The sequence below is a fragment of the Urocampus carinirostris genome, chromosome 19 (assembly GCF_059441175.1).
Source record: "Urocampus carinirostris isolate Australia breed hairy pipefish chromosome 19, RoL_Ucar_1.0, whole genome shotgun sequence".
Classification (NCBI taxonomy): domain Eukaryota; kingdom Metazoa; phylum Chordata; class Actinopteri; order Syngnathiformes; family Syngnathidae; genus Urocampus; species Urocampus carinirostris.
In genome coordinates this window covers 584,629-606,898 of record NC_142367.1, presented here as the reverse complement: position 1 = coordinate 606,898, position 22,270 = coordinate 584,629, and the positions used below count along the sequence as shown (strand labels likewise).

Below are 22,270 nucleotides of genomic sequence, written 5' to 3'. Positions count from 1 at the left end.
GCTCGCTTTGGCACATCTCACTTGGGTCCGCCCATCTGGGAGCAAGCATGTGTGACTCAGCGGGACCTTCCTTGGGTCCACGTTGTGAACATTCCTGAAGCGCCCGTCTGGAACCTTTTCCTTCAGCGGGTGCTCACATGGACGTTGGACCAGGAATTGAGTCATTCTCTTGTTTACAGAGGTGGGTTGAGTAGTCAAAAATGACTCAAATAAATAGTACTGTACTTCAGAATAATAGGACTCAAATAGAAGTGAAAAAAATTGTCCTCCAAATAATTACCTGTGTAGAAGTAACAAAGTACTTGAAAAATTACTTAAGTACAAAGGAACTGGAGCAAGGTCTGATTTATTGATTTAAGAAAAAACTCAGATCACCAAATCATCTAAGTCTATTTAATCAACAATTAAATACAAGTCTGTGTAATTGTAAGTCTGTGTACTCAGTTTGTTTGGATGAACCCTCAGTAGATTATACATACATACATACATACATACATACATACATACATACATACATACATATACATACATACATACATATATATATATATATATATATATATATATATATATATATATATATATATATATATATATATATATATATATATATATATATATATATGTATGTACAAAGACACCAAAGACAAATTTGTACACCTCCACAAGGCTGGAACGAGCTACGGAGGAGATGCCAAGCAGCTTGGTGAAAAAAGGTCCACTGTTAGAGCAGTCATTAGGAGATGGAAGAAGCTAAACATAACGGTCAATCTTAATTGGAGTTGAGCCCCATGCAAGGTATTAACTCTCAATGATTCTAATAAAGGTGACGAATCAGCCCGGAACTACAAGACAGGAGTTGATCAATGACCTGAAAAGAACAGGGACCATCGTTTCCAAGGTTACTGTAGGTATTACACTTAGACGTCATGATTTGAAATCATGCATGGCATGAAAGGTTCCCCTGCCTAAACCAGCACATGTCAAGGCCCATCTGAAGTGTGTATATCACCATTTGGATGATACAGAGGAGTCATGGGAGAAAGTTTTGTGGTCAGATGAGAACAAAATAGAACTTTTTGGTCATAATTCCAGTAAGCGTGTTTGGAGGAAGAAAAACGGAGAGTGCAATCCGAAAAAAAGGCTACAAATATTTACATTCATTTTCTCAGGTGTTCAAATACTTATTTGCAGCTATATCACCCAAATTAATTGTTAAAATCATGCATTGTGATTTCTGGATTTTATTGCTCTCACAGATGACATGCACCTCGATGAAAACTTTAGACCCCTCCATGATTTCTAAGTGGGAGGAATAGCAAAATATCAGGGTGTTTAAATACTTATCCCCCCCCCTGTGTATGTGTATATATATATATATATATATATACTCCACCTTGAACTGCTACCTTATCGTGGTGGAGGAGTTTGTGTGTCCCAATGATCCTAGGAGCTATGTTGTCGGGGGCTATAAGCCCCTGGTAGGGTCACCCAGGGAAAAAAGGTCCTAGGTGAGTGGCCAGACAAAACGCAGATCAGAAGACCCCTTATGATGACACAAAACTTTGGTCCTCGATTTCCCTTGCCCGGACGCGGGTTACCGGGGCCCCCTTCTGGAGCCAGGTCTGGAGGTGGGGTCCGCTGGCAAGCGCCTGGTGGCCGGACCCTTACCCACGGGGGCCAGCCGGGCACAGCCCGAAGGGACGACGTGGGACCCTTTTCCCATGGGCTCACCACCTGTAGGAGGGGCCAAAGGGGTCGGGTGTGCAGAGAGCTGGGTAGCGGCCAAGGGAGGGGTCCTTGGCGCGACGATCCCCGGCTACAGAAACTGGCTTTTGGGACATGGAACGTTACCTCTCTGGCAGGGAAGGAGCCCGAGTTGATACTTGAGGTTAAGAAATTCCGACTAGATATAGTCGGACTCACCTCTATGCACGGCTTGGGCTCTGGTACCAGTCCTCTCGAGAGGGGTTGGACTCTCTTCCACTCTGGAGTTGCCCGAGGTGAGAGGCGCAGAGCCGGCGTGGGCATATTAATTGCTCCACGGCTCGGCGCCTGTACGTTGGGGTTCACCCCAGTAGACGAGAGGGTAGCCTCCCTCCGCCTTCGGGTGGGGGCACGGGTCCTGACTGTTGTTTGTGCTTATGCACCAAATAGCAGTTCGGAGTACCCACCCTTCTTGGAGTCCTTAGAGGGTGTGCTTGAGAGCGCGCCCCCTGGGGACTCCCTCGTACTGCTGGGAGACTTCAACGCTCACGTGGGCAATGACAGTGAGACCTGGAGGGGCGTGATTGGGAAGAACGGCCCTCCTGACCTGAACCCGAGTGGTGTTTCGTTATTGGACTTCTGTGCCCGTCATGGTTTGTCCATAATGAACACCATGTTGAGACATAAGGGTGTCCATATGTGCACTTGGCACCAGGACACCCAAGGCCGTAGTTCGATGATCGACTTTGTCGTCGTTTCGTCGGACCTGCGGCCGCATGTTCTGGACACTCGGGTGAAGAGAGGGGCGGAGCTGTCAACTGATCACCACCTACCAGCTGGTGGTGAGTTGGCTTCGATGGTGGGAGAAGATGCCGGCCCGACCCGGCAGACCCAAGCCTGTTGTGAGGGTCTGTTGGGAACGGCTGGCAGAATCTCCTGTCAGAAGAAGTTTCAATTCACACCTCCGGCAGAACTTTGCCCATGTCCCGAGGGAGGCAGGGGACATTGAGTCCGAGTGGACCATGTTCCGCGCCTCCATTGTCGAAGCGGCTGATCGAGCTGTGGCCGTAAGGTAGTCGGTGCCTGCCGCGGCGGCAACCCTCAGACCCGTTGGTGGTCACCGGCGGTGAGGGATGCCGTCAAGCTGAAGAAGGAGTCTTATCGGGCCTTCCTGGCCAGTGGGACTCTGGAAGCAGCTGGCAGGTATCGGCTGGCCAAGCGGAATGCGGCTTCGGCGGTTGCTGAGGCAAAAACTCGGGCATGGGAGGAGTTTGGCGAGGCCATGAAAGCCGACTCCCGAACGGCTTCGAGGAAATTCTGGTCCACCATCCGGCGTCTTAGGGGGGGGGGGGGAAGCGGTGTGCCATCGACACTGTGTATAGTGCCGATGGGGCGCTGCTGACCTCGTCCCGGGACGTTGTGAATCGGTGGGCAGAGTACTTCGAAGACCTCCTCAATCCCACCGACACGTCTTCCTCTGGGGAAGCAGAGCCTGAGGACTCTGGGTTGGGCTCTCGTATCACTGGGGTTGAAGTCACCGAGGTGGTCAAAAAACTCCTCGGTGGCAGGGCCCCGGGGGTCGATGAGATCCGCCCGGATTTCATTGTGGCTCTGGATGTTGTGGGCGTGTCATGGTTGACGCGCCTCTGCAACATCGCGTGGACATCGGGGACAGTGCCTCTGGACTGGCAGACTGGGGTGGTGGTTCCCGTCTTTAAGAAGGGGGACCGGAGAGTGTGTTCCAACTAAAGAGGAATCACACTTCTCAGCCTCCCTGGTAAGGTCTATTCAGGGGTACTGGAGAGGAGGGTCCGCCAGGAAGTCGAATCTCGGATTCAGGAGGAACAGTGTGGTTTTCGTCCTGGCCGTGGAACACTGGACCAGCTCTATACGCTCTGCAGGGTCTTTGAGGGTGCATGGGAGTTTGCCTGTCCGGTCTACATGTGTTTTGTGGACTTGGAGAAGGCATTCGACCGTGTTCCTCGGGAGGCCCTGTGGGGGGTGCTTCTGGAGTATGGGGTACCGCACAGTCTTATCCTGTCTGGTCTGCATTGCCGGCAGTAAGTCGGATTCGTTCCCGGTGAGGGTTGGGCTCCGCCAGGGCTGTCCTTTGTCACCGATTCTGTTCATAACTTTTATGGACAGAATTTCTAGGCGCAGCCTTGGCGGGGATGGAGTCTGGTTTGGGGGCCTCAGCATTGCGTCACTGCTTTTTGCAGATGACGTGGTTCTGTTGGCTTCCTCAGGCCGTGATCTTCAGCTCTCGCTGGAGCGATTCGCAGCCGAGTGTGAAGCGGCCGGGATGAGGATCAGCACCTCCAAGTCCGAGGCCCTGGTTCTCAGTCGGAAAAGGGTGGCATGCTCCCTCCGGGTCGGGGAGGAGGTCTTGCCCCAAGTGGAGGAGTTCAAGTATCTTGGGGTCTTGTTCACGAGTGAGAGTAGGATGGAACGGGAGATCGACAGACGGGTCGGTGCAGCGTCTGCCGTCATTCGGACCCTGTACCGGTCCGTCGTGGTGAAGAGGGAGCTGAGCCGAAAGGCAAAGCTCTCGATCTACCGGTCGATCTACGTTCCTACCCTCACCTGTGGTCATGAACTTTGGGTCATGACCGAAAGAACACGATCCCGGATACAAGTGGCCGAAATGAGTTTCCTCCGCAGGGTGGCTGGGTTCTCCCTTAGAGATAAGGTGAGAAGCTCAGTTATCCGGGAGGGACTCGGTGTAGAGCCACTGCTCCTCCGCGTTGAGAGGAGCCACTAGAGGTGGCTCGGGCATCTAAAAAGGATGCCTCCTGGACGCCTCCCTCGGGAGGTGTTCCGGGCATGTCCCACCGGCAGGAGGCCCCGGGGGCGACCCAGGACACGTTGGAGAGACTATGTCTCTCGGCTGGCTTGTGAACGCCTCGGGGTCCCGTCGGATGAGCTGGAGGAGGTGGCTGGGGATAGGGACGTCTGGGCTTCCCTTTTAAAGCTGCTGCCCCTGCGACCCGACCTCGGATAAGCGGAAGACAATGGATGGATGGATATATATATATATATATATATATATATATATATATATATATATATACATACAGGTCAAGAGAGTAAGTTAACAAGTGCCAAAAGAACTAATTCCCCTTTTAAAGTAACAAACACAACCTGGTTATAATGTTACCTAACGTTGCAATATTTTTTTTGTAGGGAAATGTGTACACGTTTTTTTCAATAAAGCATTAAAATATTGTATGTCCAAACCCATTCGTCAATCAAACAGCCGTCTTAGAACTCTGGTTTTGATTGGCGAGTTTGTTCGACAGGCAAAGAACGCCAACTCCTATTGGTTTTTGCTCTTTTAACGTGTCAACACTGGATAAGGAGCAATACATTTTTTGTAGGGAAATGTGTACACGTTTTTTTCAATAAAGCATTAAAATATTGTATGTCCAAACCCATTCGTCAATCAAACAGCCGTCTTAGAACTGTGGTTTTGATTGGCGAGTTTGTTCGACAGGCAAAGAACGCCAACTCCTATTGGTTTTTGCTCTTTTAACGTGTCAACACTGGATAAGGAGCATTTTTTCAGAGAAGGCTTTCGGTTAATATGGCATAAACAAATAAAATACAGAAGTGACTGAACTACAAGACAGTATGGAGGTAAGGAGTAATATTTTTCAATTTAAAGTGTATTTTAGGCTCAAAATACATTTTTGTCTGCCTTCTTAGTGTAAAACATTTCCAATTACAATTTTCTAATTTTATTAAGTTATTTTCTTGTTTTCACTTCAATAGAACATACAGAACGTCCCGATCGACATACAACTCAGCAAACTTTTAGGTAAGGTCGAAAATTCAACGTAGTTATATTCTCCATTCTCTTCATATTGTGTAAAGCTAGTTGTTGATCAAGTATTCAGCGGCATCCGTCTTTCCATCCATTATCTGCACTGCTTATCCTCAGTAGTTATTTTCTACGCATCATGATACATATCAGAAGAGTTATTTGGAAATATTAGTTATCTTCCAGTTTTGACTAAAGATCCATGAAGGACTGTAAACATTATTTTTATTTATTGCTTTTCATGTATTAAACTTTGGAGAGATCTATGTATTTGGGATGAAATGTTTTAACTGAACCGAAATGTGATTCAAAAATAAAATGAAATAAACATTTGTTTTGGTCGACTCGGTCTTAAATTTGTCTTCTTAAGGCATTAAACAAGTTTAAAAGTCTTGAATTTAACTCGCCTTCAGCTGTAGAAATCCTGATTGAGCATTTGAGGGGAAAAAATCAAACCATGCAAACAAAATAGTTGGCAAAGAAAAGCATACTAATACATTTAATTTGCAGACTGGCTGACAGATCGACGTCACTGCAACCTGAGGTGGCAGAATGCTGTGGAAGGAATCCGAGAGAAGCTCAACGCCGCCATGCAGGACATGCCCGAAAACCAAGAAATCAAGCAGCTCCTCTCTGGAACTTGTGGGTCTTTTTTGTTGTCAAATTTGTGATGAAATGCACTTTTTTTGATGAAGCCAATCCTGCAGACCTTCACTACTTCCATTGCTTGAGAATCCAGGAAATCCTGAAGGAGACGGAACAGTCGTCCAAAAACATCTTTGGTAAATATTCTTCGCAGAGGATGAAGGTGAGGAAATGCTGCTACCTTCTTCTCTGACTTAAATTGACTTCCTGATGGTTTGCTTGTGTGCTTGCAGGACTGGCAAGAGATTCTGCGCCTGTACCAGGCAGAAAACACCTATTTAGGTGTGTGTGGGTGGGTGGGGGGGGGGATCTGGATTCTTACGGGTGTTTGAAATCCTTGAAAACCCTTGAATTTTAATGTTGTGTTGTCAAGGTCAGGAAAATGTGTGAATTTTGGGGGAAGTGCATGCAAGTGCTTAAAATGGTTGCCATTGTCATGTTTCTTGACAGTCTCTTTATAGACTAGCAACTCATGAAGAAATTATTTTTAAAAGTGAGTGAAAATGATGCCGACACGCCTGCTCTGGTGGCTTGTCATCATGGTGTTGAAGTGTCACCGCCGACTACTGGTCACACCCAAGAGGACAGCTTTATTTAGAAAAGTGTTTTTTTAGTTTGGCTCCCAAACGGCTCTTCATATTTTTTTATATTTTTTTAATGATATAGTATCAATAATAATAAAACATTACGCACCAAATTATTTAGTACCGTAAATTCCGGACTATAGTGCGCACCTGATTATAAGCCGCACCCACCACATTTTAAGAGGAAAACCTCTTTTGTACTTACACAAGCCGCACCTGTATATAAGCCGCACGCGCCCACATTAAAATATATAAAACAATCATAAAAATAACCCAAACCCTACTTTGAGTCAGGCGATTTTAACTGAACATAAAGAACACAGTTTAAAAATCACAGCCGGCAAAATGAACGGAAAATGATACCGGTACTTAAGATTTGATGCAGACCTGCAGAGTCCAAGTCCCGTTAAAAGTAATGCAAGGAAAAAAAGTGTATATTTCCAAAGGTAAGGGGTGGGAAAAATATATATACACTTCCCGTCATCCCCCGCGTCTGTTACGCCCCTTCTTTTTAATTGGTCAGTGCTTATCAGAATAAGTGTCCAAAATAAATACAAATAAATACCGCACAAAAATATACAGTTGCAAATACATATTATTCATGGTTACACATATTGACATAAAAAGAAGGTACACCGAGAGAGTTTTTAAAGCTTTAATAATAATATTATAACTTTCATCCCAAACTGTGCCTGTGAAGGGTAGCAAAACGCTACTAACAACACGCTTGCAACACAGTTAACGGGTCTGTTAAAAAGAACATACCGTTCTCATCTTCCTCCCTATAACTGACGTCATCAAAGTAGTCCTCCTTTAGTATGGGAAAGAGACTTTGTCATATAGACATCGTCCCACGCTCCCTTATTCAAAAACACGCTAGCAACACGCTCGCAAAGCAAAGTTTGTGTGCAGTAGCTCTGTTTCCTTCTTTATCGGACTGATCAATTGCGTTTAGCTTGATAGCTGCGTCATGTAGCCTAGATGGTAAGGCGCCCGCTTTGAGACTGGGAGGTCGGTGGTTCGCGCCCCGGCCGAGTCATTCCTAAGACTTAAAAAGTGGTCGGCGGCGCCCTCTGTTGGCTGCGGCTGCATCGGCTCGCTACAACGGGTCAGGTGCAATCGACATTTCGTTCTGTGTACATTGTTACACAGAATGACAATACAAGGAAATTATTATTATTATTATTATTATTATTATGTGCCTTGAACTTTAGTGCCGCTGGCGGCTGTTAGAAAAATTACATAAATTGGCCGCATCACTGAATAAGCCGCATTGTTGAACGTTTGGGGAAAAAGTAGCGGCTTATAGTCCGGAATTTACGGTAATTAGCAATTTCATATTTTTGGAGGGGATTCCCGAATAACACATGAAATATAAAATAAAATGTTCACAGATCTACAAAAATGTTCTTAAAATGCAAGACAATTTTTAGCCTTTTACACTCTGAACAGATTTTTAGTCGAACAACAACACAATCCCTGAAAATGCAAAACAATAAAATAAAAATATATTAACTCTTAGTGCTATAAATAAGTGATAAAATGCAAAATTAAAAAAAAAAGTTCACAATTCTATTTTGACCAATTTGGACACAGGTCCTCTGAAAAACACGCAAAAAATATAGATTAAAAAAGTAAAACAAAAAGCAAAAGATCCGTAGTCTCTAAGATTGAGAGATTGAAAGCCCTCTACTTCAGCGCAATAAATATAATTAAAAAGAGGCAAAGTCCGGTTTTTGTAAACAAGTGTGACGTAGCCAAGATTCGTGTGCATTGTTGAAGCAGTATGGCAGAAATGTCAGTTAAAAGCAGCCAAATTAATCCAAAAATATTATAAATCAGGCAGCACGGCGGCGCAGTGGTTAGCGCTTGTGCGGCACAGTTCATGTCATGGGAACCTGTCGTGGGTTCAAATCCAGCTCCAGACTTCCTGTGCGGAGTTTGTATGTTCTCCCCGTGCTTGCGTGGGTTTCCTCCGGGCACTCCGGTTTCCTCCCACATTCCAAAAACATGCATTCCAGGTGAATTGGCCGGTCCAAATTGTCCATAGGTGTGAATGAGCGAGTGAGTTGTCTGTCCCTGTGTGCCCTGCAATTGGCTGGCAACCAATTCAGGGTGTCCCCTGCCCACTGCCCGGAGATGGCTGGGATGGGCTCCAGCCCCCCCGGGACCCTAATGAGGATAAGCGGTACGGCTGATGAGATGAGAGATGAGATGAGATATTATAAATCATAGATGGAACAGCACAAAGAATGTTCTAGCAGCAGGATAGCGACTTATTTTAGTAATCAAAGGCGCTGGGTTTGGTTCTTTGAAGGTATTGGAAAAATTTTAAAATTGGCCTTTTAAAGTGCTTGAATTGGGCCATTAAAAAGGTGTGTGAATCCTAAAAAGTAAACGTTGCAGTAAAATGTTAGCTCATTGTTGATTTGATTTCAGCTGAGGTGGCCAGCTTACTTGTCCGCAACGTGAACTACGAAGGTCCGGCGTTGAGGAAGCAGCTGGCAAAAGCCAAGCAGCTGCAGCAGGAGATGAGCAGACGTGAGGTTGAGTGCCAGAGCTCGGCCAGCAAACTTCGGGAGCTCTACTATGCCTCTTGTCTGCAGTACGGGATTAAGGTGAGCGCTTAGGATGGGTCAAGGACCTACGGCTCGTAAACCATATATGGCTCTTTTCATACGTAGAAATGGCATGGAAATAAAAGTTGGCTTATGTAAATATCAGTTGCGTAATCCAATTCTGCTTTGACTTTCAACTAATTTTATGATTGAATTACTACCATATGACTCTAACTCCATGTTTGCTGCACCTCCCCTAGGGAGACAATGTTCCCAATGAGCTACAGGCCTTGGTCAAAGGCCTTCCAGACGTTCTCGACCAAGTGGGGATGGATGTCACCAGGCTGAAAGAGCAAATCCAGCTCTATGCAGCTTTTACCAACTTTGTGTGCGAGTGGTGAGTCTACAAACATCAAAAAACTCAAATTTGGACGCTTCCTGAGTCGAGCCAATGGTTTAGTTTATATGCATGCAAAAATCTGTATTGAATGAAGGTAAAATGGGGCATTACAAAAATCCAGTCCGAGCCTGACCAATTAACTTGATTTGAGGGATGGATCACTAACACTAATGATCTTTTTTTAATTATTTATTTTTTTTTTTTGAGAAGGAAGTAGGCTTATCTCTCGCTGACTTTTTTGTTGTATTGATGTATTTCCAATTTTTCCAGTCTATAAGGCCCACTGAATTATAAGTCGAACATTCGAATTCCTGGCAATTTTTGTTTTTTAGGCGCGCATATAGTCCCAAAAAAATACCGTTCCTGATTGTTTCCGCCACTCTCAGAAAATGAACTCGATTCAGATTCAGATTTACTTTATTGTCATTCGTGTACACGTGTATACAGAACGAAATGTCGATACATCTGACCCGCACAGTTTCTTTGAGCGTCAGCCGGGATAGATAAGATTAACCATGTCTTCGTCAGAATTTTAGCGCAGCAGTTCGTCATCTCGCGGTTCGATGCCACTTCCAGTTGTTAAATGGTCCAGTTTATTGTCCAGAGAGCGAACGTTGGAGAGGAAAATGGATGGGAGAGGTGTTTTGCAGGGTTTAGCCTTTAGCCTAGCTGTTAGCCCGGCCCGACAACCTCGCTTCCTCGTCCGGCGGTCACGCCGCTGTCTTGCCACTTGCGGCTACTCCTTTATTTACTAGACGAATTTGGCTTGCCCCAAACCATAGACTTACACTATATATATGGATAAATACAACTGTGACATTTTGGCCATGGGGGCAGAAAATATACTTTGACTGACTGACTCTGAGATGATATGTGATCATTCTGAACCCAAAAAGCATCAATTCCTGCCTGTGAAATGTCTGCTTTTGTGATACCTAGCGCTCCTCTCAGAATGTTGAATGTTTGTCGAGTGAGTAAAGGGGGCAAGGTTTAGCCATAGATCTATTTCAAGGATTGCTCCAGAAATCCAGTATTTTCTTTCCAATCTCATTGTTGCCTGCATATAAACGTAGTTATCGTCACCAGGTCAGAGCCTGTTCTTCCTCTGCTGATGTTTGCGCTGAAGAGAGGAAATACTACTTTTTACGAGTGGAGGACCGGGCAAGTTCCGGCAACGGTTAAGAGGCCAAATGTAGAGGAGTTGTCTGTGGAAGCGCCAGCTGTGGACGACACGGTATCTCTTTTATATATATATATATATATATATATTTGTATAATGTGTATGTATGTATGTAGCAGGACGTTATTGTTCCTGCTTTAGTGGCTCAGCTCCCTATCGCTTATCCAATCAGAAGGCGCGGGGTGGGTAGTGCCCGAGACAGAAGGCGGGAGAGAGAGGCTTAGGTGAATCTGAGCCTAAATAACACAGTTTTAAACCCAGTTTTATGTAATCAATCTGTCGAATAAATAAAAATGCAGATACTGATGTCCGTCAAATTCCCAAATATCTGTGCCGATAATCGGGACCGCCTGATCATCTATTCTGTATCATCAAAACAACACTTGATTGACATTTTTGTGGTTCTAGATTGACTGGGGCGATTTTGGCACTCAGGAGGCGAGCGTCGAAATCAGAGCCGAAGACGGAATTGACTGGGGCATCAGTGTGGAGGTCCGATCCACTCAGACATTGAGAAGTTTTTGGATTTTATTTTTGAAGCAAAGTGACAGTGTTTGGTCTTTCGGCAGGACAGCGACGCCATCGACTGGGGGGAAGCCGACAAAACTCCCGCCGAGATGGAGGTGGTCCAGGAAGACACAGACTGTGAGTAAGACTTTGTCACATGAGACTTTCTTCAATATATTTATTAAACTTGCATGTGGTCTTAGGTACGGTAGGCGTGGCCAAAGGCAATGACGCCTTAAGCGTATTTGAGAACGCACAATCTCGAGGACAGTTCATCGATGAACTCATGGAGGTAACCTTTTATTTCTAATGTATCGAAGAAAGGATTTTTTTTTCCTTTTTTACTATTTTTGTACATTTCCAGTAAATTAGAAAGTTTATTCCAAAGATACTGTATGTAACTTTAAAACATTCTACTTGCTTATGCCATCTACTGACTGAAATCATCATCGCAGCTCCTTTTGTTGCATGTGCAAATATGTGAAATTCTTAGATGTGCTCAAATAAACCATTTCTCTTTTGGGGTTTGGGTTGGCATTTGGACTGTATTTGACACAGTCCTTTTATTACTTTCACAATTTTCATCGTCGAATGAAATAAAACAACGAACATGTGGGTGAAATCGCTCTACTCCTGCTAATCACGGATCCTTAAAAAGTCTCGAATGGCATCAAATTCATTATTCTAAAAATAAGGCCTTAATTGGCATTAAAATGTCCTAAATCCAATTTCTGAAAGTCTTAAAAATGTAGACACACATTTGTTTGAACTAATATGATTAGTAGCATTTATCAATTGTCTTTTTTTAAATACCCCGATTTACTTTCGTGGCAACATAGCTTAAACACAAGAGCGGAAGTATCAAAAAGGTGATGTGGTTTCAGTTGGGCCTTTCAGAGCAGACTCATGTCTCAGGTTTACCCACAATGCATTTAGCAAAATTGTACAGAAACATTTACTTTGGACCATGGCAAAGTGTGCATTTAATGAGAAGTAGCTGTCTGAACATTTTTCACCGTTCCTAAAAGCTGTGCTATGTGATGTGTCCTAGAATTACAACATATTTCACTTAAACAAAAAACTAACAGTGCATGAAATAAATTTAGGCTTAGCAGCAACTTGAATAAAGGTACATAAAAACTTAAATAGCTCCCCATTTATTTGTGTATGCAAACAAAGATAGAAATGTCAATACAACCAACGACTTAAATTAACTTAAAACAAAAGTGCATCGAAATTTCAATGGCGCTTACAGTTTGAAAAGTGTTGGCATGCCTGTATTAGTGCCAGATTGACAAACTAATGTTATGGTAAGAGCCAATCGGTTTCACTTTAGCATGCTTTTTATGCTCTCAATCACAAACACACACGCTTGATTGACAAACTGATGTCATATTCAAAATAATCTGCTTTAAAGCACTTCCATTCCTCCACTTCTTTACTTCAGATATTAGTTTAAAAACCGTAGATCAACAAATAAAAATACAGAACACAGAATTGTCGTTAAAATGATGGGAATTTATAAAAGGACAACCTAAACTACAAAATGTTGTCAGTCTGACATGGTTGATGACATTTGATGTCATATTCACTGATCACAGGTTTCACCTATGGGTAATGAGTTTCCCATACCTTTATATAACTGCCTTTCCTTTTCATTGCGCTCTTCTGACTTTTCCTCAGAGTCAGCCATGCAAAAAAAGATAGAAATGTCAATACAACCAATTTTCATTGTTTCACCATTTTTTGGGACATTGTGAAACAGTTGTAAATGTTTGACTTCTCTTTCCAGAAGTCAATCCATGATTGTGCACGCTAATTTCATGTAAAAAAGGAATCCCGAGTTGCATTACGCACGTTTTTTTACGGTTCCAATTTGAGTACACATCATTAATATGCATACATTTATTTTGAGAATTTCATTGGCTAACCTATGTGTCAATCAACATCAAAATCAGTTACTATTGTTATTTTTGAAGCCGAATAGGTCTTAGCGTTTTTTTCAATACTGGCCTCATAAGTTGTCACAGGCTAAGGACCGTGACAAATTGGCCGAAAGGGATGTCAATTAAATGTTCTGTGACTAACGGCCATATTGGAAATAATCTTACAAGTCTGTTTTTTTTTAAAAGGGAATTATGGAGCGGAACGAACTGATTACAACAAGTCAAGCCATGGGAGGGTGGTTCCTGAGCGGCCAATCAGTTTTTCCAGCCAATCGAGTGGGATATTGTGGTCCATGGTCTTGAGGGCTGCGCTGGGGTCCGTTGCCAGTAGAAAATCATGGTTACCTTAACCAGGGCTTTCTCAGTCGAGTGATTATCCCTGAATCCTGATTGCATGGATTAAAAAAGATTATTCTCAGACATAAGATCATTCAGCTGCTGTGCCACAACTTTTATTTTAGAAAGATACCTTGAATCCCAAGAGTTTAAGCTTTCCAATGATATGTGGCATAACATATTTTATTGACTGGTGACATCGTGAAGACACGACTTTGTTTATTAACAGTCTGACGGCCCGCTTATCCTCAGTAGGGTCACGGGGGTACTGGAGCCCATCCCAGCCATCTTCGGGCAGTGGGCAGGGGACACCCCGAACTGGTTGCCAGCCAGTCGCAGGGCACACAAGGACAGACAATTCGCTCGCTCATTCTCACCTAGGGACAATTTGGACCGGCCAATTAACCTGACATGCATGTTTTTGGAATGTGGGAGGAAACCCAGGCAAGCACGGGGAGAACATGCAAACTCCACACAGGAGGTTCGATCTCATGACCTAAAAACTGTGCAGCACACGCGCTAACCACTGCTCCACCGTGCTGCCTGTCGTCGGAACATTAAGAGATTAATATCATATAATTTAGTGTTTGATACTATTTGAATGTCTTTTTGTTGATCAGGAAATGTTTTGTATTTATTTAGGTTTCACTTTGATCCTTTTTAGTGGCTGAAAACGGGCAAATTAGTTTCTAATCATTTCATATTGGGAAAATTGGCTCGTTACACAAGAAATTCAAGGTATGAGCGCGAACCCGGAACATATAAGGACTGTATGTAGAGGTACCACTGTAGTTTATTTCCTCTCAACTAAAGTTAGTTGAGGTTTCTTTAAACGTTATAATACAGCTAAGCTATCTCCGCAGCTGGAAGCATTCCTGAGCCAGCGCTTGACGGAGATGGGCCAAGAGAGCGATGTGGTTGCCATGTGTCAGTTCCAGTCTGCGCCACACGTCATCCAAATCCAGGGCAGCGAGCAAGTCCGCCAGATGCTGTCTGAGGTCCAGGACCTGCTTGGCCAGCTCACCTCGGTCCGAATGCAGCATCTCTTCATGATAATGGCCTCGCCACGGTACAGTGATCCCTTGTTTTTCGTGGGGTTGCGTTTCATAAATGTCACGTGATGGTCAAACCCTCATGAAGTACAAACCTTTTTTTATATATTAAATACTGTTTTATACATTGAAAGTAACAACCTAGGAATCAACCAAAATGTGTTTTTAAGGGCCATTACTGCTGATTAGTATTAAGAGGAGAGCGACAAGAAGACTTTTTGAGCTGATATTCATTTGCTGTAAAAGCCTAAAAATAGGCATAAGAAACATTTTCAAACATTTTACAGGAAATAAATTACAATTTAAACATGACTACCATGAATAATCTTTACCCTTAAACCGAAAACTATTATTGCAGGAATTAAAATTAGGCTTAGCTCCTACTTGAATAACGGTACTTAAAAATGTAAATAGCTCCCTGATCATTATTTTTTCCACAATAAATGAAAAGAAATGTCAATACAACCAACATGACTTAAATGAACATAAGACAAAGGTGCATCAAAATTTCAATGGCGCTGGCAAATTGAAAAGTGTGGGCACGCCTGTTTTAGTGCCAAATTGACAAACTAATGTTTCGGTAACAGACAAATAGATCCACTTAAGCATGCTTTTTATGCTTTCGCTCAATCATAAACACACACGCTTGATTGACGAACTAATGTTATGATAAGAGCTAATCTATCAGCCCCCACCTGAAAGTGCACCTTTTTCCGAGAAGAGGACAGTGCTGTAGTGCTTCTTTCCACCACGTTGCGCTGTGAGAGGTCAGCCAACATCCACCCCGAAGAATAAATCCGACTTCAACTTCCTAGTTCGTGTGTAAACACACTGCACTGTATCTGTAGTGCGCTAAGAACTTTTGTATGTTTAATTTCTCCTGCATCCATTCGATACGGTTGGTGTAAAGTGCAAAGAGGTAAGCCGTTCCTTTTGAAATGAAAGAGGAATAAGAAAGTTTGATGCAGTTGAGAAAATGGTTGGATCGCTTATTTTTTGTCCACTTTTTACCACGGAGGAGAAAGTCGCCTAACTCTTGCAAAAGTAAGTTAAACTTAACTTTATTTATATTTATAGTCAAGTTATTTTTTGTATAGCCCTTAATCACAAGGAGTCTCAAAGGACTTAACCGACCACAGAATATCTGTGCCTAATGTGGGGCATTGTTTTTCAGTCCTCTGCTTTATCATTCAGCCTGCTTTGTAACATTATAGAGCATATTATTTTATTAAACATTTATTGTTCAGTTTCCAAAACAATACAGGTTACGTATACAAGCCTTAAACATACTTATATAAACCTTAAATACATTCCATACAAAATATAGCACTGAAGCAACTTGCGAACAAATTCAATTTACGAACGATCGTTTGCAAGTATACCCGCTCCATCAAAAAGCTCTCAGCCGCTCTGCCCCACAGCCTTGGAACTCTTTGACCACCAGAATTCTGCCTGTCCACCTTCAAATCCGGACTCGACACCCACTTTTTCAGACTTGCCTTTTCATAATCATCTGCCTCACATACCGTCCCCTTTCTAAGTCTAATGTTTTATTTATTCTTATCATTTTATTTTTGTTTTATTCTTGCTTTATTGTTGTTTGGTACTTTGTACAGCGACCTTGGGTTTCCTGAAAGGCACTCTGTAGAATGTATTATTATTATTATTATTATTAAATTGAGAATGTGGTCACACTAGATGGAAATATTTTCCTCTGCCTTTTGAGACAACTGAAGGTGTTTTTGTGGGTCATGAGCATTTTGTTGACATTTTGGCTTTCAGAGAAAATGGAAATTGAAAAAGATTTGCGTGTACGTAATGTGGGTTCATCAAGTCATTTTACATGTACACCTAAGACCGCAACCTTATTGACAGAAGGATCGACTGATATGGATCTTTCAGAGCTAATACCGATTATAAGCATTAATAGAATAGAATAGAATAGAATTTACTTTTATTGTCATTCTTTGTAACAATGCACACAGAACGAAATGTCGATACACCTGACCCGTACAGTTAAACTGTAGCAAGCTGATGCAGTCGCAGCCAAACAAGGCGCAGCCATTTTAGTCATTAGGTGACCAAACCCCCCAATTCCAACCCTTAATGCCGAGCGCCAAGCAGGGAGGCAATGAGTACCAATGTTGTAAGTCTTAGGTATGACTCGGCCGAGGCTTGAACCAGCGACCTCCCAGTCTCAGAGCAGGCGCCCTACCATCGAGGCTACCGAGCTGGTTTAAGAGGAGGATGTTAACTAAATTTGCAGCCAATATTAATTTGCTGTAAAAGCTTAAGAATTTGCAGAAGACTTTTTTAATAATGAAAAAATAAACCGGAAGAATATCTGTTATAAATAAAACTTTAATAGCTCTCTGAAACTTTTTACAGTAAATAAGTTAGAATTTTAACACAACAAACGTGACTAATCTTTCACTGAAGCCGAAATTTTACAATGCAGGAAACATAATTAGGCTTAGCAGCAACTTGTATTAGATACATGAAAACGTAAATAGCTCCCTGATTTTTTTTACAAGAAGTAAATAAAATGTCATTACAACGATTATGATTTAAATTTACTTAAAACAAAAAGTGCATCTAAAATTGTCCCTAGGTGTGAATGAGCGAATGAGTTGTCTGTCCCTGTGTGCCCTGCGGATGGCTGGCAACCAGTTCAGGGTGTCCCCTGCCCACTGCCTGGAAATGGCTGGGATGGGCTCCAGCCCTCCCGCGACCCTAATGAGGATAAGCGGTACGGCTAATGAGATGAGAGATGAGATGAAAAAGTGCATCTAGATTTCAATGGAGCTCGCGAGTTGAAAAGTGTGGGCAGTCCGTAAGCCAGATTGATGAACTAATGTTATGGTAACAGCCAATCAGTTCCACTTAAGCGTGCTTTTTATGGCCTCTGTCGATCACAAACACACACGCTTGATTGACGGACTCATGTTATAATATATCATTCTCCACCTGAATGTGTCTCTTTAAATACACTTTTCTTGCTATTTCTTGATCACAAACACAATACCACAGACTTTTTAAAATCTCAATATTATTAGCCGTCTTTATCTATAGGCCTGTCTGGATGAGTTAGCATAGCTACTTCTGTAACATTATTGCTTCAGTGACTCCGCCCCCAGTTTCTTATCCCATCAAAATGTGCGGGGTGGGTAGTGTCTGAGGAGAGAGGGAGAGCGAGGCTCAGCAGCATCTGAGCCTTGCTCTCCCCCTCTGCTGCTCTTCTAAACCAGTTTTAATTGTTTAATCGCTTTATTGAATAAATAAAAATGTCAATAATCGGCACGCCCGATAATTGGTCCGTCATACAGCGAGGGTTAACCTTACTTGAACAGCAGACACACGTTTGCTAGAGAGCTCATTTGGTCCTTAATCGAACTAACGTTGGCGTGCAGGTACGTGGAACGCTTGAGCGAAGTGTTGCGGCAGAAAATGAAGCAGGCCGACATTCTGGAGCAAAAGGCCGTTGGCATGGTGCAGAAGAGGCGGCAGGCCTTGGAGGAGCAGGCCAGGCTGGAGCCTCAAGTTGAACTGCTGGCGCAACGCATGCAGGATTTAAGAAAAATGGTCAGTGCTTTTTTTTTTCTGCTCATTCTAACATCACAGTAGAACCCCAGGGTATGGCACAAAGCCTTAATGCCTGCATGTCCAAACTTTTCAGAAAGCGGGCCAGATTTGGTAAACTGAAAATCTGTAAGGGCTTACAATTCAGCCTGGCATTCTTTAAACATCCATCCATCCGTCCACCCTCCATCAAAGGTTTGCAGTTCTTGGTGATCAGCGTCCTCGTAGCTCGCCTTTGTAGCGTCTCAATTTGACTCAGGGGGTCTCTGGCAAAAATGCGGCTGTGCCGTCAAAACAGCTTCCAGTTGCTTCACATTTTCACATAGCTCGTTTCCAGTTAGGTTGCCTAAGTCAGCATGTTTTGTCTGGAAGTGACTCTTTATATTATATTATTTGAAAACAGCTACAGTCTCATGGTAAATTAGGGAAAAAAAACAACACTCCAATTTCCACTCGTGGCCCTCAGTCAACTTTACTTTTTTATTTACAGTGGCCATGTGCAAGGTGGCCAGAGGGCTGCTGCCATCATCTGGTGAAATGGCAATTTATTTCTTTATTTTTTTGGTACAAATTTATTTTATGCTGTGGTCAATATTATAGGCGGACATATTATTGATCTAATGACAGAGGCCATGGGCCATTAAGAATTTAAGCAGCGGCCGTAACTGGCCCCCGGTTCGGACTTGCTGCGAAAATATTTTGAATTTACGGTCTGGAAAAAAAGCCCTTCTGGCATTTTCCCTACTATCCTAGATCAACAACAAATGATTTATTGTATTTATTCGTGTATAACGCACACTTCTGATTATTGATTAACCCTTGTGGCATGCGTTTTCTTCTGTGACAACGCATTTTAGTGTACATTATTTGGAAGTGAACTTAGAAGTGTGATAAATCAGCCATTTATGACTATTTTACTCCCAACCACTTAAAAGGGACTGTAAAGAAACTAACTGATACATATATATCTAGGTCAGGGGTCGGCAACCTATGACACGCGTGCCAGCAGTGGCACTCGGGGGGTTAACCAGTGGCACGCGAGCGCACGGTAAAATGATTTTTTTTTAGATGCGCATTTTTACCTGAAATTTAGACATTTTCAGTTGCGCACCGTGTTGTTCAGAGGCTAGCGCCCCTCCTCCTCTGCTCCGTGTGTGAGTGCGTGTCTGCGCGGCGCCGAGGAGAGATCCGTGTATTATCCCAGCCAATGAAACACACGCATGCAATAAATGAACGAATCATGACGGCTCCTTGAGCGAAAACATCTTGTTCTTTCCAGCCAGCGTGGACAGACGAATGAGGCTTTGTGCAAAAAATGACCGAGCCGTTTTGTGCATTAAATGTCGTTACCAGAAACATGAACATGAATTCAGGATGAGTCTGACATGACGTAGACATTAAAACGCACTTTGTCCAGGTATGGCCAACAAACACAGACCCTGAAAACATTTGTTTCTATCTAAAAACACCACCACTGAAGCAAGCTATCACATTGCTCACTGCATAGCACAGCACTGAAAACCATTTACTGATGGCGAATATTTTTAAGAAGCGTGTGTGGGCTTGCCTTCGGCTTTGATGCTGTTATTTTAAGTTTTGATATTTTCTCCAAGAAGATATTATTGATGAACGGTACGGTAGCTGTCCATATCACTTGTAGTTCATTAATTGTTAATAAAGAATGGTTGGTAGAGTCTGGTTAATTCTTGTGGTAAAAAGTTGAAGTCATGGACGGCTACAGGCCTTTCCACTTGTTTTTCACATTATATTTTTAGTTGATAATAGTGGATAATAAATTGGTGAGTTACACGATTTCAATGTATATCCACACAAAAAGGTTGCTGACCCCTGATCTAGGTGAATATTTCATATGGCCTAATTAGATCTTTGAATTAGTCAAAGTTGTGACGATTTACTTTTCAATACATGCCAATTATTTTGACAATAACAGTTCCACCTAAAACTCCACCAGTCAATCAATGGTTTAAAGGCAAATTTTTTACAGTTACTTCCGCACTAGACTGCACACCCAAGCCTTAATTTAAAAAAAAAAGATGATCATGTGCCTCATAAGACCTTATGCAATGAGGCTCTTTAACTCCACCAGGGGGAGTAAAAGCCCACATTAAACCCCACCCCCACATTTGCATATTACCGTAGCACTATTTAAATACTCTATCGCAAAACATTATATTAGGTATTCTTGTGTACTTTATTTTTATTTTAGTTTTCAACACAAGGATACTGCTGGAAGTTTGAATTTCCCTACGGGGATGAATAAAGTATCTATATCTCTATCTATTTATGAATATTAAGTCTCAACAGGTCTTGCAACTAACTATAATCGTCCGCAAACTCTTATCCCCCCGTAGAAGTAATGCACGGTGCATGCTGGGATAGATTTACAGGCGTTTCATTTCCTAACCCATGTGTCAATCATCGTTTAAATTGGACACTATTGGCGAATGTTAGTTGCAAGTAAAGAAAGTGGGTCATTTTTAGTATATACAGGGTCCTTTAGGTTGAAGCGGGGAAAAACAAAGCCTGCGATTGGCCAAAAAATATGTGAATCACAGTTAGGTTGAGACTCGACCAGTTCAATTCACCAAAGGTATATCAAATTTCATTTTTTCTCCTTTATGTTTACCAATGTTATTAATTCCTATACACTTCCTTTACACATAAATAGAGCTTACTAGATACAATGTTGTTTTTATCTCAATCTGGGGTAGCAAAATTATTAACCAATTAGCACAGGTTCCCATTCCCCACTAAACAGCAATTTTCCTTGCGATCACCGCCTAAGAACGCATTGAAGTCATATCCCAGGGGTCTACTGTATTTTATTGGCTCTAAGACATTTAAGTTTTCTTTTCCTTCCAGATTGAAAACGACATTTCCAAGCGCTACAACAACCGTCCAGTCAACCTGATGGGTGTAGTTATATAGAGTCTTAAATTATATTATTTTGACTACAAAGTATTGTCAAGTGTGTTCTGTCAAGCCATAATGTTATCAGGCATGCACAATAATTGTAAACTGTTTCCCATAGAATTGTGTGAGACCTTGGTGGGTGGGCAGTTTGGGAACGTCCAGGGGCATGACCAACCCCTCTCCCCGGAAGAAAATGTACATTTTAAATTAAAACGCATCAATCTGGTGCATTTTTAGAGCAAGAAACTAGATGTATGAAAAATGTCTCCCCTTGTAGACTATTAAATCATAAATACACTAGTCATGTGTCAAAGATCTTGGTGGCTGTATTTACACAGATAAAATACATATATTGTTAAAAACTACATCGTGATAGCAGCTGCAAGGTACTCACGAGGATCCAAGTTGCTTGAAAAAGGGAAGCCCAAACGGTGGGCGTGGTTTATTATACGTCAGTGAAAACAGGGCACACATGAGCACGACTTCACAATAAAGGAATATAAGATTGATAAACGCACAAAAGATGTAATTACACTCATTATTAAAACATTACTTTATATGTGTGTGTTGGATTGTTTTTATATTTAGGAATAATAAAACAAGTTATTTTCATTAGACTGAATTCTGAGAGATTTACATCCATAACGGCCAACTGACAATGACAATTCCCCCCTGTTGTTAATTTCGAAGAACTTTATGAAAGAGAACATCAGATTGGTAATTTCACGGAGAGGCAAAAACCTTCAAAAAGGTAAAACTTCCTCCCAAGGAATGTCTTTTTCTGGAAAAACAGGATAAAACAAAAATAGACAAAAAACATACGAACAAAAATTGGACAACTAAAACGAACAACAAAAAGTAGTCTTATTTTTAGTGTGGTTCATTTTTTCAAAAATGAAGACATCTCTAGTTAAGCAATCGTTAACTATAAGGTCATTGGTGAAGACCGCGAGAGTTAAAAATAGAATGAAAAGAACCCCAAAATCCTTTTCGAAACTGTAGCATCACTAGTTAGGCAAGAG

The 22,270-nt window shown here is 42.4% G+C and overlaps 1 protein-coding gene across 1 annotated transcript; it reads left to right on the top strand.

Annotated features, from left to right (window-relative positions):
- Nucleotides 1–5,072: 5,072 nt before the first annotated feature.
- On the top strand, nucleotides 5,073–21,860 carry cdk5rap3 (CDK5 regulatory subunit associated protein 3). The gene is made up of 14 exons (XM_088323305.1): nucleotides 5,073–5,343; nucleotides 5,479–5,524; nucleotides 6,038–6,169; nucleotides 6,235–6,335; nucleotides 6,406–6,454; nucleotides 9,196–9,374; nucleotides 9,575–9,711; nucleotides 10,801–10,948; nucleotides 11,303–11,386; nucleotides 11,464–11,539; nucleotides 11,605–11,693; nucleotides 14,547–14,752; nucleotides 18,146–18,317; nucleotides 21,198–21,860. Exons 1-14 carry the CDS (start codon nucleotides 5,338–5,340, stop codon nucleotides 21,261–21,263), a joined length of 1,491 nt encoding a protein of 496 aa, XP_088179431.1. The 5' UTR covers nucleotides 5,073–5,337; the 3' UTR covers nucleotides 21,264–21,860.
- The last annotated feature ends 410 nt before the right edge of the window (nucleotides 21,861–22,270 follow it).